This window comes from Pseudorasbora parva, chromosome 1 (assembly GCF_024679245.1).
Source record: "Pseudorasbora parva isolate DD20220531a chromosome 1, ASM2467924v1, whole genome shotgun sequence".
In the NCBI taxonomy this organism is placed as follows: Eukaryota; Metazoa; Chordata; class Actinopteri; order Cypriniformes; family Gobionidae; genus Pseudorasbora; species Pseudorasbora parva.
In genome coordinates, this window is record NC_090172.1 from 14,252,744 (window position 1) to 14,268,034 (window position 15,291).

General features: G+C 37.0%; 1 protein-coding gene across 1 annotated transcript in view; it reads left to right on the forward strand.

Moving 5' to 3' along the window:
- LOC137051932 (phospholipid-transporting ATPase ABCA1) overlaps positions 1-15,291 on the forward strand; it is a 365,555-nt gene that overhangs the window by 60,336 nt on the left and 289,928 nt on the right. The window contains exons 6-8 of the mRNA XM_067428858.1: positions 2,840-2,967; positions 5,845-6,039; positions 13,315-13,401. Coding sequence (XP_067284959.1) covers positions 2,840-2,967; positions 5,845-6,039; positions 13,315-13,401 — 410 coding nt within the window. The remainder of the gene's footprint in view (positions 1-2,839; positions 2,968-5,844; positions 6,040-13,314; positions 13,402-15,291) is intronic.

Here is a 15,291-nt window from a genome sequence, read left to right on the forward strand (position 1 = left end):
ACTATTGCATGCGACTAAACCTTAGCAGTAGCAAGCAAAATGGTTTTGGTCGTCAGATAGTGTATAAAAAGAAAAACGGAGTAACGTTAGCGCATTTGAATGACGAAGCACGCTTTGTGAGAATGTCCCCCAGCCTAGGTTTATGTTTGGGTGGTTTTACAATAAACAAACTGACACCTATATTGGTCAGCTAAACAAATGTATTTAAACACACACCATACATCGCATGCTCCATTGATAAATTAACTATACACGGTCATGTTGTTTACTGATGTTTACTTACGTGACGATAGCCAGCAACATAGACATTTGATGCTTGACGTCAAGTGGAGCGCGGCGCGACAGAAGTGTTGCGTGGACGAGTGGATCTGCACCTTGAGATCAGTGTTTATGGGCGTGCATTTGCTCTTTCGCTATGGTCATGCACGCGCGTGCGCACCCTTCTGCATCCAGACAGAGCAAGCTAGCGTTTTGCATGAAATAAGGACATACAAACGCAGACTCGTTTAAGACCCAGAAAACTGTAAAGAGGTGTTCTCTTTTCTCATGCAGCAGAAGTAGCCTAGAAGAGATTCAGTCAAAACGCTGCATAACTGAATAAGGGATAATATGAGCTGTAAATTTCCGCTGACACGGCGCACGCTTTATTTAACATCACAACTGACGTAACATTTGAAAAACTCAGTCAGATATACGGACGTTATTATTTTTGACGTCACTACAAGGAATAACCCGGTTTATAAATAAAGTCATGTAAACGTGTTTTACTTGCGTTGTCCGTTTACTGGTTTGAATGTAAACGGGGAAAACTGATTATTTCAATAAGCTGATTTTTTTGAGTTATCAGCTTACTGGTGTGCATGTAAACGCACCCATTGATTTACATTACAAGCTATCAGAATTTCATCTTTCTTTTTGAACATATAAATATCATCTGCAGCAAATTGCATATTTTTACTCAGTTTAAGGAGCTGAATAAAATACTGTATGAATAAAATACCCCCCCTCCTCCATTTCTCACTATAGCTTACTATAGTGATTATATTATCGATTATACTATATTATTAGCCATATAAAGCCCGATTTATCAAATATGATACAAAATATAAAACATATGCACACTGTTTTAATATTTAAAAAAATGTGACCCTCATAATTCACACGGTATATTTGTGGCAATAGCCAACAGTACATTGTATGGGTCAAATTATCAATTTTTATTTTATGCCAAAAATCATTAGGATATTAAATAAAGATCATGTTCCATTTTGTAAATTTCATACCGTAAATATAGCAAACAATTATTATTAGTAGTAATATGCGTTGCTAATGACTTAATGTGGACAACCTCTTTGTATCTCGGTCAAATATCGTAGAAAACCAACATCAATGGAAAGCTTATTTATTCAGAGGTTGTTTTATTAAAATTTCACCTTATGACTGATTTTGTGGTCCAGGGCCACATATATTGTCTAAAGGTTCAATGAACTGTTTAAAAAAAAAAAAAAAAAAAAGATTTTATGATCTAAAATTAGATTATTTTTTATGTGTCAGGCATACAGCTTTAAATGCGTTCTACTCTTGCGGTTAAACGTATTTTATTGGACCGTCTTCCCTTTAATGCAAGTAGAAAACATTTGTATGTAGTAAGCAAATTGTATTTTTTGTAACTCACTTTTTGCCATGAAGATATGCTGACATGCCCTTGCTGTTTCTAAACAATGACGTGCACAAATAAAATTAGCGACAGCAGCCTGCCTTTGCAATTTACAGCTGCAGTGGTTGGTAGGTGCGGGTCGTATATCTCTCCGCTCTGCTCTTGTTTGTTCATACCGTTTAGTCTAATGATATTCAGATTTCTGAGGAAGCTCATTTGCAAATAGGCCGTGTTGTCAGGACGTGGTCACCGCTGCAGGCCAATTTGCATTCTGGGGCCGTGAACTTCTATTATACAAGATTAAATTCATCAGGAGATCTAAGAGAGAGTAATTAACTCACAACGTTGCCAGAGACTCGCTGAAAGAAGTGGCCAATCAGGGCGAGCTTGGATTAGAGCGGCCAATGGGAGCGCAGGGTGACGCGATGGCAGCCGGAGATGATTAAGGTGCGAGGTGACAACTCCAATCTCTCTCAAACAGAGCTTATCCGGGCAAACGTGTTTGTGCGTAAGCCGGTCTGTGTACGACCTACCTGATTGGTGTTGAAGAGGATTGTCGAGATGACAACAAAGACGCAGATAAGATTCAGAGTGTAATGACGTGCCCTTGGTAATCAGCGCTGCTGTCTGATACTCGTCGAGCTCTAGGCCGCTAATTAGCACGGCTCTATACATATTAGCCGGGTCAGGTTTCTCTTTTTTTTATGTTTCCAAACACAACCGCCCATTCATGAGAATTACAACAGTTCTCTCTTGGGCGCAGTCAGACCTCCATCCACCCTTGATGCGCAAACACACAAGCTTTCATATGCCTAATTGGCTTTCATGGTCTTTGTGAGAGTGTGTGGGAGGAATTTGCATGATGACAAAACAGTGTGTTGCATTATAGCTAAATGAGTCTTTAACGGGCTAACACATGTTTAATAAGCCACATCCTCTCCTTCAATCATGTCCTCAATTTACCCCGAGCGTTTGCATAGCCACCCACCACAATACATCCCGACCTCCACTTGAAAACATGTTCCATTTTGTTTTTTTTTTGTAAAGTGTAAGAAGAAATTAATATTTTTATTTATTTATTCTTTCTGTTTAGACAAAAAAAGGTATATTTTCTGTCTGTGCACAAAAAATATGTAAGCTAAGAGCAATATGTTAATATTCACTGTTGAATTTCTCTGTTAGGTCAGTCCATTCCGCTTCGCAACTTGATGAGAACCAACGAGACGTTTTCAGAATATATGACGAACAGCCTTTCTGTGCCAAACACAACAGCCACGAGCCTGATGAGGGTGAGAGTTCGGCTCGGCCAGGTACGTCATCTACAAAGACAGATGGAGAGCCAGAAAGATAAAGAGACGCTGTATATTTTAGTGCAGACTGGAGGAGATCCAATATCCCTTAATGAAAAATCAGTCACGAGTCCAGACGCTTCAACAGGAACTCAATCACATCACCAAAGCCCTGTGTTTTACCTCAGCAATGAAGCTTGATGTTAAATCCAGATTCACAGGGCGGCAAAATGTCAAGCAGACGTCATTTGAACTTCAAAAGCATAACTCAATAGGCACTTAAAAATGTTTAGGGCACCATTTCTGTTACTAAACAAGTTTGCAATTCCCAAACTTTTTTGTGCAAAAAGTTATCTAAAGCCGGACTCAGACTACAGGAGTTAAATCGTAACTGATTGTAAAATCTAGTTGGATCACGCACATAAGAAGAAGCTCGACAGATTTTCTTCTTTCAGATTTCAAACATTCTCACACTACAAGATTTGAAAATTATGGCGTATCCCACACTACAAAATATTCTTAAAGGGGTGGTTCTGTGGTTTTTCTCTAGGCTTGGTTGTGAATATGGGGCGCAGTATAACATGCCTTAATACTTTTTTTTTAACACCGTTTTAGTGTATTTTACCTGTATTCCACACTGCTGTCTCCACTGTCCTTTGAACGGCTCGTTTGCTTCCTGCTTCTATGAAGCCCATTCCTCCGAAAAACGCAATGGCCTTAGATTGGTTAGATGGCCAAATGTAGTTTCATATATTTTTATTGGCTGAAGTGCCAAGCACAGGTTGTCTGGAAACACCACGCCCCTTACCATTAGTCACAGCCAGAAGTCACATCTGTGGGGACTAGCAAGGGTTTATGATGTTACCAACCCGGGAAGAATCTCATTGTAGTCTAAACCGGCCATTTTGTAGAAAAAAAATAGCCATAAGTTTAAAAGACAATATCTCTGTTGGCATTGAACTTTCAGCGCTGTAACTTTGCAGATACTGTTTATGCTCAAGCAGCAACATTACACACTAACTAAAGTTAAAAAAGTGAAATCACATACAACCACCCCTTTAAGATTATCATGCCAGACTTACGGGAAGCAGGTGTAAACAAAATGGATAATGTGTTGCGGCAACTTTCTGTATTAATACTTGTTCTTTGTAAAGCTACACTGTGTAACTTTTTTAGTTTATTCTTAGCTAAAACACTTAGTTCTTTCAAAAATATGTGTGCTCATTAATGTATATTTACGTCTTTCAAGTAATAAAGTATCCTCGTAAGTTTATAAAATGCCATTGAAAATACATATGGGTGAGGAGTTCGAATGCCAGTCGCCATGTTGCTCCTCCATCTTGAAAGTACATTAGCCAAAGAGGGACATACCCGTAAATTCAAGATTCGCCTTTTGCATTTTAACACTCGATGGCACCGTGTCGAATGTGAAGAGGGGTATTGCCATGTTAATCTTGGACTAAATCAGCCACCGTAGGAGTTAAAACAAAATCAGAATTGAGAGGAACAGAAACTATTAGTCCCTGTAAGGTCATATACCTTTTTTTTACCGCTAGATGGGGGAAAATATCACACAGTGTAGCTTAACGATAAAAACAGACGTGTTATTGCCACATTTCGACCAGCCATTCCTCCATTTCTGTTGTCCACTGTACCCGTACAGCTGTTTGTTGTTTCACCAGAATTGGTCGCCATTTCAAAAGTTCTGTCACTTCTGTCTCCTTGTAGACTTGTCTCTCATTGGCTATTATGGAAGTACTGACTGATGCAATCATAGTCATAATCACCCCGATTTAAAATCCTACAACATGTTTGATATTGTCCTAATGTGTCCGTGAGCAGATCGGGAGGTTTGAGATTTGATCTGTGAACGCCTCACATTACCCCATAATGTCGGGAGGGGTAAATCGGGCATAAATCGATCTGAAACTCCTGTGGTCTGAGCCCGGCTTAAGTTATGCCAAAAGTATTTATCTACTTGAAGTCACCCTGAGAATGATTATCTCAATAATTTGATGGCACACTCGTACTTTCACAGGGTTCCCATCATGGGGTAATTTTATGGATTTGGCTTTAATTTTAATTCATTTTTTTACATTGATAAATGTTTAAATTTACACAGCTGTTGTTTTAACTCTTAATTATAAAAATGCTTTTGTAAATTACAATTGTCCTGAATATCATTTAATAATTCTAGGCCTAAAAAGTATGATCATTTATTTTACACTGTAAGTTACAATACTATATACACTAGTACTAGATGATGCCAGGTGGGTATTCCAGAAACAGGTTATGCAATTTACCTGGTTAGGTTTCCTCAGGGTAGGCAAACAACCTCAAATTTTAGTTCCAAAACCAAAGTAACTTTCAGGGTACAAAGCAATGTTTATCTTACTCTGTTCATATTTATTTAACTTATTTTCATCTCACACATCCTTGATCTGAACTCAAAAGTTTTAGCATCAAACAAACAATTGAATTCTTGTTCACAGTAGTAAAAAAGTGATTAAAAATTAAAAGATACAATTTTAAATGATTGCACAGCTGCCCCGTAGGTGGTGATGTACACTAAGAATGTGAATTGCCATTAAACAAAATAAACAAGTAGTATGGCAACTTCTTCTTAGCATCCATTTGACTCCTGGGTTCGGCGCTCGGTTGAGAACATCTTTATGTGGTCACTGTTAACTCTACAGTTCACATTCTGGGTTGAATTAACTTTCTCCAGACCATGAGAACCTACATGCATCGACCAAGCAAGGTTAGGGTTAATCAACCGAGAGTTCAGGGTATATGTGACAGTGAGTTACCCTTTCTGGAATACCCCACAGCTGTGTCTTTGATGTGCATCTGCATTTTGTTCTGATATTTTAACTGTTGTGCTGCTCTGTTGTGTAGTTGCCTGCGCTCTCAAGTGAGGGAGATCTGCGCTCGGTTCTCTGCAATGAATCGGTCAATGGCATCCTGGAGTTTAGTTCAGCCAATCAGAAGGCGGAGTTTCAGAACGTCACATGCTCCTTGACATCCAATCAGCTTCTTCAAGCCAGCCGAGTGTTCATGCAGAATGTTGACGACATGAAACTCCTGAATGCAGTGAGTGAACCTCCTTTATTTATACTTTTTTTTAAAATAAGTATTTTTGTATTTTCCAGTAAAATAAAAAAATCTCATTAAAATATTTACTTCATACACATCAATTATTAAATGATGAATCAAATTTTGCCGCTCTTAAATGTGGACTGGAAGATTGCTGTAGCAACTCAGTTCTTCTCTACTAGTTACAGCACAAAGTAAACTTAAATGAACATGAGAAGGTGTTGAAAGATACAGTTCAGCTTACCAAAATCCATATCACGAATCTTGTAATCGCTCAATCAGTTTCATCTGTGGAAATATGTCAGATTGTAAACAATGCTCGTAATATTTTACCTCAGAAAAGCCAGTCAATGTTAATAAACTTATTGAGATATTTTTATTTAGATAAATAACTAGCATTTTAATATTACGTATTCATTATATTTTTTACTTAAAGGTGCAGTGTAGTATTTATGAGGATCTATTGACAGAAATGCAATATAAAACATAACAATGTTTTCAGAGTATAAAAAACCTTACATAATTAACCGTCATGTGTTTTTTTTTTTTTTTTTTTTACATTAGAATGATCCATTTCTATCTCCATACACTGCAGGTGCCCTTACAGTAAAAATCGCCATTTTGCACTGTCATGTTTCTACAGTAGCTCTAAACTGACAAATTCTCTTCTCTTCGGAGGGCTAGTCACTCTCTAATCGCTCTCTCCTATAGCCTTTTTGTCCTGTGTCGGTCCCCGTAGCTTCTCTATGTACTTCAAAAGGGAGGGATGATTGCAATTCACAACCTCACCGCTAGATGCTGCTAAAATGTACACACTGCACATTTAATCTGTTGTCTTATTTAATGTTTGAATCTGTCATGAAACACGTTTTTATTCACAGTCACTTTTTAAGTGTGTCAACAACGAATTGTATACACAGTTAGTTTATATAAATTTAGGTTTGTATAATTTAAGTTTATTTGCAACTCAGTTTTTAATTATTATATTTTTACTAAATACTTTTTTGCTTTTTTGGCTAATTAAAAACTTTATTTTGATGCAGCACTAAATTCAGCGCAAGTAAACATTTCTACAACATCCACGAGTGTCTCTGGTTTTTTAGCAGTGCAAAATGTTCTGTTGAAAATGTTTTTTTATTTTTTTTATTTTTTGAACACTTAGAAAGCTGTTCTCATAACCTTTGTACACATCTTAGAGAGAGAAGGACATACAGTACACAAAGCTCTCAGCAGCTCTTACAGAATAAAACTATTAACAGAAGTGAAGCTCTGCAGCTAGAAATGGGACTAAATGGAGTGCGGCACTGAGAGGATCGCAGAGTCCTCTTGGCGTCTTGGGGTCTGGCAGGGACATGGAATGATGTTAAATAACTGTTATGTGGTGAACGTGACTGATGTATTCTCTGAGCTCAATAAAGGGCAGCCACTTAGTGCTGCAGAAGTATGAACACTTGAACATCTGCTTTAGATGAAACAAAGTCATATCCAGGGCAGCTCTTTTCTTAATATCTAGTAAAGTAAATTGGTTTTGTTAAATGGATGTTTAGATAAGCTCAAAAGGGAGATATGAATGATTAATCAAATCAAAACAAATTATAATTAAAGCTACACTGTGTAACTTTTTTAGTTTATTCTTAGCTAAAAACAATTTGTTTGAAGTAATAAAGTATTCTCGTAAGTTTATAATGTGCCATTGAAAATACATACGGGTGAGGGGTTCGAATGCTGGTCGCCATGTTGCCCCTCCATCAGTACATTAGCCAAAGAGGGACATACCCGTAAATTCAAGCTTCGCCTTTCACGTTTTAACACTCGATGGCACAGTGTCAAATGTTTAGAGGGGAATTGCCATGTTAATCTTGGACTAAATCGGCCACCGTAGGAGTTAAAATGAAATCAGAATTGAGAGGAACAGAAACTATTATACATTGGATGGTCATACCTTTTCAACACTAGATGGGGAAAATATCACACAGTGTAGCTTTAATTATAACTATTTGGATATGTTAATAGAATTAACGTGTTGCTTAATTCATATTACAATCAATTAGGGCTGCAAATAATGTCTCTTTTATCGATTATTATGATATGAATATAATTATTAATATTAATAAGATTATTTGGGTTAACAAACTATTACATTACATTAACAATTTTAAAAAATCCTGCCCAATGCTGTCATCCAAACAATGTGTAATATAATGCATATAAAAACAAATATCCTATGATCTATGTAGGCCATTAAAATATCCTAATATCTATGTAGGCTATGCTATACACTATAAGCAAAAAATGAGTTAAAATACACCCTAAAACTAAAAACAATGTTTCACTTGTACGAGGTATGTAGAACACACATTCACTGATATGAACATAGTGTCTATTAGTGGGCTATCAGTAGGCAATACCAACAATAGTGCCTTCTGTTAACACTCATAAATATGATTACTCATGTTACATGTATATGTTAACAAGCAAAATGTGTATTTTAGTCAGAATTATTGCGCTCCTATTCTACTGTACCCTAAAATGTAGGTTATGCAGTGAGGAAAGGACCTGTCAGAGGCATTAAACATTACATGCATCTGTCAAAGCATGACAGGGCAAGACGCAGTTAACATTAATGCTTTTGTTTGAAGCATTTTGATGTGATTTTCAAGCGTCGTGACTGGCTGATGGTTTCCCAGGCACAGCACGCAGACGCGACTAACCGATAATTCAGTTCGTTGTTGATTATTTTCATTATCGATAATAAACAGTATATCAGACATTCTTTTGATTTATATAAAAAAATGTCCAGCTAATCTAAGCATTATAATGGCAGTAACGTTAAATGGCTTCATTTTTAATAAAGGCCTTCTGAAGCAAATCGATGGGTTTGTTAAAGAAAAATATCCATATTTAAAACGTATAAATTTAAAAAAATATTATAACATTACATTAAATATTAAAACATATAACAAATATCTAAACAAAAAATAAGAAAATATAGAAAATAAGAAAATATACTTTCAGTCTACTTTTTATATGATTCTCAGAAATATACTTAGAAATATACTCAGAATATAACTAAAATTGAAGTTAAGTATACTTAAAGCTGATGGTGAGGAATTACAGTTTAAACATCTCATAATGTACCTCAAACTGAGTAGCATCACTGAGAAACGTCCTGTTCAAGGTTCGGGTTGATTAACTAGTTTTTCCAGTGTTTCATCATCAATTCAGACTCACGCTGGGGATTGATGTAATATCGACGTCATCATTACAGTATGTACAATCACTGACCTTTAGGAAGCCTCTGGACGGAGCTGGAGTTCTGTTATGGTAATGAGCGTTTTAGCTTCCGAAATACACACCGGTAGAGCAATCACACCAGACTGGGCCATCTGACCAATCAGAGCAGCGTAGGCTCGTGGAAATGCAGGTATATCATGAGAAAATTAAACACATTTTTTGGTCTTTGAAGCATGTCCTGTTGTGGTCTTCAAAACAAAATTAGAAAACTTTAAAGTAGCATAAGGGGCACATTAAACATCATGTAAATCAAAACTGCCTAATGTTACTGAATTAAATGTTGAACTCATGAAGAGAAAATGTCTGTGAAGCTTTGGGGGTGTTGATGGATTCATTCTACTCCATTCGTGTTTTGACCATCGTTCTGAAACTGATCAAGGAGTTTGATCACTTTGCACTTTTTGTTTAAAATGTTTTCTTTTTCTTTATGAAACTTCCCTAGTGAAAAAAAAGTATACTAAGTATACTTGTGGCCAGACTCATTTTCAGTATACTTGAAGTGTGTTAATGACTAGTTAACTTGAAGTGTGCTATTTTGACACAACTAATTTTGTATTAAGTATATTTAAGTTGTAATTAAATTGTGTTAAAGCACAACTTTAAGTGTGTTTAGTGTATTTTTGTGTGCTAAATTGAAACAACTTTAAGTATACTTAGTACACTTTAAGTATAGTGACTAATTACATGCTTAGTGATATTAAATGTGCTTTATTTGTATTATAAGTATATTTTATTTGTGTTAAGTATATTTTATTTGTATTATAAGTATACTTTATTCGTGTTATAGTACACTTTATTTGTATTATAAGTACACTTTGTGTTATAGCATACTTTATTTGTGTTTTAATAAATTACAAATTAATTATCAGTATATTCAGAACACACAAGCAATATACTATGAATATAATATATATTTTATTTACCTTGACTCATTCAAATGACTAAAAATATACACTTTGTAGTCAATAACAATATATATATATATACAATATAAAGTATTGTATACTTTACAATATAAAGTATACAATATACTTTAAATTACATAATGTCACACAATACAGTATTTTAAATGTGCTACATTACATTTTAATGAACTACTTACTGACTTACCTCTCCCAATTTGCATTTGTTTTCAAGGACATTATAATAAATTAAATCAAATCTAACACACATAACTAATGAAGAGACATTTCATTAAACAAGCCCAACGATTTTTATAAATGGTTTCAGCAAAGCTAAACAAAATTATACTTATGTTTTTCATTAAATTAACACTGGAAGATGTTGGAAAACATATAATTGAACTAATTCCACTGACCATCTCTATACATAAATTTAATTACACATTATATTCAGATTTCTGGTGAGCTGCTCATTATACTTGTGTCTGATGACCGCTTATGCATATTCTGGGACAGTTGACTGCAAACACTCGTGAAGAACGCAATCTGTTAACAGAATATACGAGATAAGGTCAAGTGCATGTTCATTCAACTTTTTATTTCACGTTTAGTGACATTACATATTACTTACCTCCAAACAGAAGGACTTTTTCCGGTTCTTTTTGGGATCGCGTAACGTTAGGCCATTTTATTCCAAAACAGTTTATCGTCACCATCAAGGTCCAGACGAGTACCGTCAGCAGCTCTGCGTCTGATTGGCTGCAGGCATTGAGCAACACAATCTTATTGGTCACAGACCAATGAAGAGACATTTGAATTCCGATAAAAAACAACTATTTAACTCATATTTTCTTGCATTGTATTTTAAGTGTGCTGTTGGTTTAATATAGATGTGTGTGTACGATTGTAACACGATTCTTCTTTGTCAGTGTAAACTTATTAAACATATTTACACATAAATCACAACTAAAGAAGGGCTTATAGCATACACTGCATATATTTAAAAATGGGCTTTTAGTGCATATAATAATTTATTTATATAATAATAATTTATCACTTATTTATTCATGCTTAAGCTTGAACAGTTAAAGGGGGGGTGTAACACTCAGTTTCAGGCAATCTCATGTCAATCTTGAGTACCTATAGAGTAGTATTGCATCCTTCATATCTCCGAAAAGTCTTTCGTTTTATCATATTTATAAAAGAAATATGGGCTGTACCGAGTCTTTCCGGAAAAAACCGAGCGCCTGGAGGCGTATCGTGTGGGCGGAGCTAAAGAATGACCAGCACACCCAAAGCGGTGACGTCCTCAAGCGTGGAGAAACCCATCTATCTCAGCTAATACAGATAATGATCCACAATCAAATCTGAGGCTGAAATAAATTGAACAGGAGAAACGGCAACATCAGGATGTCCGTCTTTGTGGTATGTACTGTATTTAGGGGCCTTTGTGTGTCTTTACGCGCAGTTTATGAGGACATGATTCGGTTTATGGACTATTGTATGTGACTAGACCTTAGAGGTAGCAAGCAACGTCAGAGTCAGACTAGTGTTATACAGAACAACAATGGAGTAACCGTTAGCGCATTTGAATGACGAAGCACGCGATCGTATCGTTTACTGATGTTTACTCATGCGACGGTAGCCAACAGCACAGACATTTGAAGTTGATTTACTCACCGGCTGCTTCCAAAGCAGGACCGAACTTTATCGCTGGGACCGCTCTGTCAAAAACACACTTCTTTGGTATGATTTGGTGAAGTCCTGTGACAGCAGTGACCGTGGAAATCCACTTTGCGACGCGACTGAAGCGATGCCTTGAAGCTTCCCGTCATTTCTGCGTTCAAATCGGTTCAAATGCAGCGCTGCCTTCCCGGAATGCTGTGCTGAAGCGTTGAAGTCGCTCGACGTCACCCATATGAATAAAGTGGAGCGCGGCGCGTCATAAGTGTTCACGGACGACTGGATCTGCACCTGAGTGTTTACGGCGTGCATTTCCTCTCTCTCCCTCTAGTTACGCGCGCGCGCACCCTACCGGGAGAAGAGCCCGTACAGCCCATACAAGGACCTTCCGCTCTATTTAACGTCAAGTCGAGCCATACTCGAAAAAAACTCGCCGAAACTTGTGAGAAACCGGAAGGAGTATTTTTAACACAGAAATACTCCATCAAACGTCCAACATTAGTTTTTGAAACTTTGTCTATGTTTAGGATGGGAATCCAAGTCTTTAACAGAGTAAAAAGCTCAGTATGCATGAAACAGCATTTCACCCCCCCTTTAAGCATGAATAAATAACCTTAAACAGTATTTGATTTTTATATATATATATATATATATATATATATATATATATATATATATATAATTTTTTTTTTTTTTTTTTTTTTTTTTTTTTTTTTTTTTTTTTTTTAATGGGTACTATTCCATTTGACACAAACATGTTTCTCATACCAAAAGATGTCAGATACATTGTAGTTTGTGAGTTATGAAGGGAAATATGAAAAGGTTACAGCTGCCCTTGGCCTTTCCTATATGTTCAACCATTTGTTCTTATATTCACATTTAAGACATTGATCATCCACTCTCATCCTTAAGGGCTTCGGGATCGCTGTAGCTCTGGTTTGGTTTTGTGGATGAGAATTTGGGAGCATAAATGTTCTCCAGACTGAATGAAGAAAAATCCATTTGCAGCATAATCCTCTGCACAGATAAATACTTCAACACACACACATCTCTCTCTTCCCTTTTGCCTCTATCTGAAACTCCCTTTCCTTCTAAAGTAATCGCTATTGAGTGTGTGAAGGTCAAAGAGATAGACACAGAGATAGTGCTGGCTAAGAGGCCAGTGAACGGGAGTTTATTAAGGTTGTTTTAACTGCCTGACATCCCAGGCTCTGAGAATAAACTCCGAAAATCTAATGATCTTTATAGATTGAACCGTACTTTGCTTCAGTTCAGTAATACAGTCTTAATCTTTGGCTCCGTGAGGCAGAACCCATGTAATACACAATTAAGCTCAGAAAAAATCAGTAATACTAAAATGAGTTTTTTTTTCTTTTTCTTTTTTCTTATTCAGCTTCCATTAGCTCTGGGTCTGAACCGGCTCCAGACGGCCGTACTGATGGCACAAACCAGCAGTCACATCGCTCCCCTAATGACAGTGGTGAGTTTGGTTTTGGATGAATGGACTATGCTTTCCATCTTTTACAAATGTAAAATATTATCCAGGAATAGGATATAATATTGAGTCCCATGAGGTTTCTCATTAGAGGCACAAATCCCATATTTTGCCTTGCAAAACCTGTTAGATATGTTGGATAAACAAACGGATCTTAACACCAACTAAACCTTCTCTGGCAGATAAATAATTACTGTAATCCCCTTTCATTTCCACTGTTAGCAATGTTGTTATAAGTATTTTTTTTAAATGTATTATAAGAATGTTTTTATTTTAAGAATAATTAACAATTTTGTTATTTGTATAATAATAATAATAATAATAATAATAATAATAATAAGACAAGAAAACAAGAAATACACCTATTATTTAGACATCCTATTGTTTTCTAACAGGATTTGCTAAAATTGTAAAGCTCATAAATAACTGGTAGAAAATAAAACACCTTATATACTCCATTTTGGGTTTTTTACTGTGATTTGTTATTGTAATCTAAAATAAGTGTTTTCTATGTTAATATACACTGCTCAAAAAAGTTTATGGAACACTTTGAAAACACATCAGATCTCAATGGGGGAAAATATCATGCTGGATGTCTATACTAATATGCACTGGGTCATGTGTTATGAACGAAAGGATGCTGCATCATCTGATGGAAATGAAAATGATCAACCTACAGAGGACTGAATTTAAAGACACCTTGAAAATCAAAGTGAAAAAATTATGCAGCAGGCTAGTCCATTTTGCTGAAATTTCATTGCAGCAGCTCAAAATGGTGCTCAGTATTTTGTATGGCCCCCACGTGCTTGTATGCATACCTGATAAAGTCAGGGCACGCCCCTAATGAGACGACCGATGGTGTCGTGGGGTATTTCCTCCCAGATCTGCACCATGGCATCACTAAGCTCCTGGACAGTCTGAGGTGCAACCTGGCAACGTCAAATGGACCGAACCATAATGTCCCAGAGGTATTCTATTGGATTACGGTCAGGTGAGCGTGGTGGCCATTCAATTCCTTAACCCTCCAGGAACTGCTTGCATACTCTCGCTACATGAGGCCGGGCATTGTTGTGCACTAGGAGGAACCCAGGACTCACTCACTCGCTCCAACATAGGGTCTGACAGTGGATCCAAGGATTTCATCCCGATACGCAGTGACAGTCAGGGTGCCATTGTCTAGCCTGTAGAGGTCTGTGCATCCCTCCATGGATATGCCTCCCCAGACCATCACAGACCCACCACCATGAACAATGTTACAGGCAGCATAACGTTCTCCACGGCTTGTCCAGACCCTTCCACGTCTGTCACGTGTGCTCAGTGTTACATCACAAACAAAGCAAAACTAGTGCGAGGACTCAAGTGCAGAGAAATTATAATTTTTTTATAAGATAAAACATTAATACAAAACAAACACCCACGAGGGGGCAAAACGCATAATAAAACATAAACCAAAAACTCAAAAACGTCCCAACAGAAGTCACGGGGGAACAGGAGAAGTAGACAGTACAACGATCCGACAAAGACTGACATACACAAGGAGCTTATAAAAGGGAACAAATTAGGCAGGGAACGAGGGAACACAGGTGGGGCAAATTAAACCAAAAATAATATAACAAAGGGGGAGGGATCAAACAATGACAGAAGCACAATGGCCATACTGACAAAACCCACGTGCACACAAGGCAGGACAGGCATGTGACATTACCCCCTCCTTAGGGAGTGTTTACCAGACGCTCCACTAGGGACGGAAGGGACAGATCAGGGAGGGACAGACTGGGGCGGGACGGGAGGGACAGATCACTGGGACCACTGGCAGCCGATCCACCGCAACAGGGGTCACTGGAATTGGATCCCCTGGAATGGAGTCTACCGGAA